This window comes from Coptis chinensis, chromosome 6 (assembly GCF_015680905.1).
Source record: "Coptis chinensis isolate HL-2020 chromosome 6, ASM1568090v1, whole genome shotgun sequence".
Classification (NCBI taxonomy): domain Eukaryota; kingdom Viridiplantae; phylum Streptophyta; class Magnoliopsida; order Ranunculales; family Ranunculaceae; genus Coptis; species Coptis chinensis.
Window position 1 is genome coordinate 65,165,833 of NC_141461.1, and position 5,011 is coordinate 65,170,843.

General features: G+C 38.2%; 1 protein-coding gene across 1 annotated transcript; it reads right to left on the reverse strand.

The window, feature by feature from the left end:
* Positions 1-813: 813 nt before the first annotated feature.
* On the reverse strand, positions 814-1,809 carry LOC147493969 (uncharacterized). Its single transcript, XM_086567993.1, has one exon. The coding sequence runs from the start codon at positions 1,807-1,809 to the stop codon at positions 814-816; it is 996 nt and encodes a 331-aa protein (XP_086424119.1).
* Positions 1,810-5,011: the final 3,202 nt, after the last annotated feature.

Consider the following 5,011-nt stretch of genomic DNA (forward strand, 5'->3'; position numbering starts at 1 on the left):
GTAGTCCAAAAGGCAAAAAAATGAGCTAAATAAATATGTCTCACTCAAATACATTCATTAAACGATGAAATTCTTCATCATCCGCATTTCCATTATTTGTGTCTGCTTCAACATAAGCCTCATTACCACCATCCTCGACATCTACATCTTCCTCATCATCAGATATATCACCACCATCAACAATATTCTCCACATCATTTCTAACTACAGGAGTTGGGTCATCTGGAAAAGCTATAACGTCATCTAGTTGAATCGGTTTTAGATTATCTTCCATCTTTTTCGCACTAGTCTTCTGCATTTGGAGATTCATCCTAACATAAACCAAGTCATGCAATCTTTTTGGCTCCAATCTAATTCTCTTTTTGGTTTGTGCGGCACTAAAGGCACTCCAATTCCTCTCGCCAACTGATGCACTGCATGTTTGACTAAGAAGCCTCATAGCAATCTTACGCGTGACCGGAAGATCACCACCATATTTATTCCACCATAAACCTAGAAAGCATGTACAAATATTAATGTAACAATCAAATAGATAAATGTAATCAACATCTAATAGTTATTAAGAAGAAACAAATTATTAATGAAATAATTTTACGTACGAGGATGAGTATTTGATAGAGCATCAACAGCCATTGGGGTGAAAATCTTTGAATGTCTTACATGATAAAAATTTATCTATTGAGTGAGTAATTTTTGTCTCACCTTACTCATACCATCTTTAATTTCAGCATCCATCTTAACAATCTTTTCATAGTAAAACTTGGGATTGAGATACGCAGCCACTGCATGAATGGGGCTATGAAGGCGTTGAATTCATTTCCTTTCAATGATTGCCAAATTAGGGTCATATTTATCTTTATCATTATTGAGAATCATCTTTATCGACTCCTTGACACTAATAATTCCCTCATATATGTATCCTAATGTACACTCATCTCCATCAACCATCATAAGTAGTTTCGCAATAGGCTCAACAATTGCAACCACTTTGTTGCCTTTAATCCAAAAGGCATTAGATTGTATTACCTCAACAAGTGCTTTAGCATCATCCTCTCTTGTCCTTTTATGAGCTTGCCAATCATTTGAGCTTACCAAGAATCTCAAAGGTTCTTTTTCTTTCAATACAGATTGTAAGCAAAGAAATTGGCTAGCAAATCTAGTTTCTCTCGGCTTTTTCAAATCACGATTGTTTGTAAACCTTCTCATTGTTTCCAAAATCGCAGGTGACCTATATAAGAAAGTAACAAGTTCTCTTGCACTTTTCATGATTGACATTACAGAAGGAAGCTTATCAATATCCTCTAAAATTAGGTCTATGTAGTGTGTTGCACATGAAGTCTTGAAAACATGAGGGTAACGAGATTGAATAATAGCCCCAGTTGAACCATAATTGCTTGCGTTATCTGTAATAACTTGAACCACATTATGTGAACCAATTTCTTCCATGGTGCTCATTATGAAGTTAGCGAGATATTCTCCCGTCTGTTTTTCTTTGACAACCTCGGACTTCAAGATCACGATTCCACTTGGGCTACTAGCTAACAAGTTAACATGGTGCCTTCTTTTAGCATCTGTCCAACCATCTGACATCAATGTGCAACCCGTATCTTCCCATGACTCTTGGACACTTTTCACATACATTGTTGCTTCATCCTTTAATGAACCTAGAATCTTGGTACGAGCAGTGAAACTGCTAGGAGGCACATACCCCTCACCATACTTCCCAATAGCTTGGCACCACTCTCTTAATTCGTTTGATCTTAAAATATTAAATGCAAGGTTGTTTGCAACAATAAATTTTACTCCCATAATATCAACAACCTCCTTTTCCTGCTTTTTCAGTAATTCTAAAACCTTCGGTTGGTGGAAAACGGTGCTTCACTGTCCTGATGCCCTATAAACCGATTGTTAAGACCCGAAATTGAAGCTTGAGCATGTGTTTCCTTCTTTTTAGTTACTCTCTCTAGCTTTCTTGTTAACACGAGACATGTCCTCTATTTCGGTTACGCCTGCTCCATCACTTCATCAGTCACAGCAGTGCAAGGACTAACATCATGCCCAATCATTTTTGCCCAGGGATACTTCAGCCTACTTATTCCCCCAGATATCTTAAGTTGACAAAATTTGCATTTGTTCTTCTTTTGTGATGTTGGCTCGGCATGCTCCCATAATGGATCTCTAACCCTTGTCATATCTAAAAATACATCAGAAAAGAATCAAAAGATTACAAATTTGAAAATGTAGTTCCATAAATAACAACAATAACAATTATTGAATGAAGGACTAACAGAAATATAATGCTTCAATTACTTATTGCAAGGCTATTTCGGGTTATTAATGGGGGTGCAACTGTGCAAGTCTGTTACTTGACTTACTTCTTGCAATTCATGAGAGAGATAGACAGAAGCAGTAAGCAAGGAACAAGAGAGAGAGAGCTAACCTTGTACTTTGGTAGTTGGCGACTTGGTGGTGAACTGGTGAAGGAGCTCTTCTCGATCGGGTTCTTTTTTTGTGGGTAAAGTTCCTGGGGTTCTTTTTTTTTTGTTTTGTTGTGCGACTCTGTGACTCTGTGTCTCTATGAGTAAGTGACTGAACAAAACCAAAGAGAAGAAAGTTTAAAACACGATCTTTTTGAAATCTCGCGATATATACGGTTTTTACGTTTAAATTGCGTTTTAAACCCGGTATTTTGAAAAGCACAGGTTCTAAATGTATACAAGACGCCTTGGCAATTTAATGGGTTTTAAATGTGTTTTATTAAAAAAAACGTCGAACTTGGTGACAGTGATTCGTATTAAGAATGGTATAAAATATTGTTCCATTCTACTACACAATATTTAACCTAAGTTTAGTTCAATTGGTTCTAGCTTCTAGCTCAATTGGTTGTGTACCCCTCTCCTCTCCTATGAGGAGAGGTTGCAAGTTCGAATCCCACTTGGTTGGGATTTCTTTCTTGTGTAATTATGTGATGGGCCTTTGGGCCAAGTCAGTCTTTGAGTTAGTGACAAGAGTGTTGTTATGATAGGTGGGCCAAGGAGCAAAAGCAAGTCTTCATGGACAAGGTGGAGATGGTTTGGTCTACTAAACAATTACGATCGGGCGAGAGCCTTCGGGCTAGTGTCCCTTCGGTGCTGATGAGCCTTCGGGCTAGGGTCTTTCGATGTAACCGGTGTGGGTCTGCCTTAACCCTCTAAATATTTCAAAAAAAAAATTAACCTAAGTTAGGCCATACCGGGAGGTAGAAACAAATATGAATACCATTAATTAGAAATGGCGTTTCTTTGAAAGTATGAAGTGGTGATTTATTCTTTTCTTGTGAATTAGCTAAATGCCTAAACCTATTTTGTGCGGCCAGAATACTTGCACTGGAGTGTTCAATAATATATTGATGAATTTGTCCTTCTTTAATTTGTAGCTCAAATGACTTCTCTCTCCAACAGAAAGGATGATATGCACTTCTCCTACTATTGGAAAAGTAGATAGCGAGAAACAACGCTGAATTTAAGAGCAAGGTCCGATCTCGAGGGAAGCTATGTTGGCTAATAATGTTACTGTGCAAGCTGATTACACGTTTACTGCATATACTGACATAGATAATGATAAGTCCTCCACTTCCATATAGATGCCACTTTCTCTTCTCATAAGTCTAAGATTATATTTGATGGTGCTTATATATGGATCATATGGGTTCTTGTAAATGTCTAATTTACACCAAGAATTAGGATTTAGTTCTTAGCTCTTAAGTTAGGATAATAAAGAGGGGATGGTTTCATATGGTATTAATGGCCGCTCTTCATGAATAAGAAGATGCCTACGTATTCAGCACTGTGTTAACGAGACTGGAATCAAGTGACATATAGCTCTAAGGGGAAGCTTTTATAGTCATTGAGAGTGAGCAACAGGTGCGACATGTGTACTGATGAGTACATATGTGTGGTCGAGATGGATGACATGTGCATGTGGGAGGCACGTGGATAGTAGTTGTAGGTCTATCTGAGTTGGCATAGGATGTAATGATGGTGTTTTCTACAATGATGGTGGATGGCTGTAATAGTGCATGTATTACGGCAGAAAAGGGGTTTAAGGATAAGCTGGTAATGATGACAGTAGTAGGTGATGATGTCACGAGATGAAGTCGAGTGACGAGTCACTGATCTGTTGAGTATGCAAGTGTTCTGATATAATGAGTGTGATGAGCGTTCGTATGTCTCGGGGTCACGTTATGTTGAGGGAGTCATTGAGCGTGCACATCACGTGACTGATGGGATGTCCCTTACAGAGCCCTCTCTCATTAGCACGTCATTGAAAAGGGCATGTTGATGAGAAAAAGAAAGAAAAAAAAAATAGATAACTGAAGGCATGTGATGTGATGGTTGCGAAAAGAGAAGTCGGATGGCTGGAGTAATAACTACTGTAGTTATGATTGTTTTGCATATGAAGAGACAGTTGTAGAGCTCAAGGTAGGTACGTGGTAGATGAAGCATGGGGTGGGTGTTACGTTGTATATGCAGTAATGATGGATGGTCATTGGATGAAAAACGTGTGGACCATTGATTGGAATGACGATATGAAAAACTGGCGCTCAAAAGAGGGTAAGCGAAAAGTCGCATTGATAAGGTTATAGAAGTTTTGGGGATTGTACGGTTAGGGAGTGACTGGGTGTGGTATATAAGCGGAAAGAGTTGGTGGAAAAAAGACTTAGTTGATGTCTTATGTAAATTAAGTTGAAGGAAGAATTTCAGAATATCAGTATAGATCGAGGATTGCACTAAAGGTTGGCTGGAGCAGATTTGCGAGCATTGTGACCTTCACTATACAAGGTACATTTTTGGCTTCTTAGTATTCATTCTATTTGTGTCTTTTGCTTCTGTTAGGGAGGGAAAGAATTTATGTTGTTTTAACTAGAGATGAAAGGAGAGGTTCTTTGTGGTTGTCATTTTATGTAGGGATTGATAGAATAGTAGATAGATATGGGTGGATTTTTGGGTGTGTTCTAAATAGTGATAGTGAT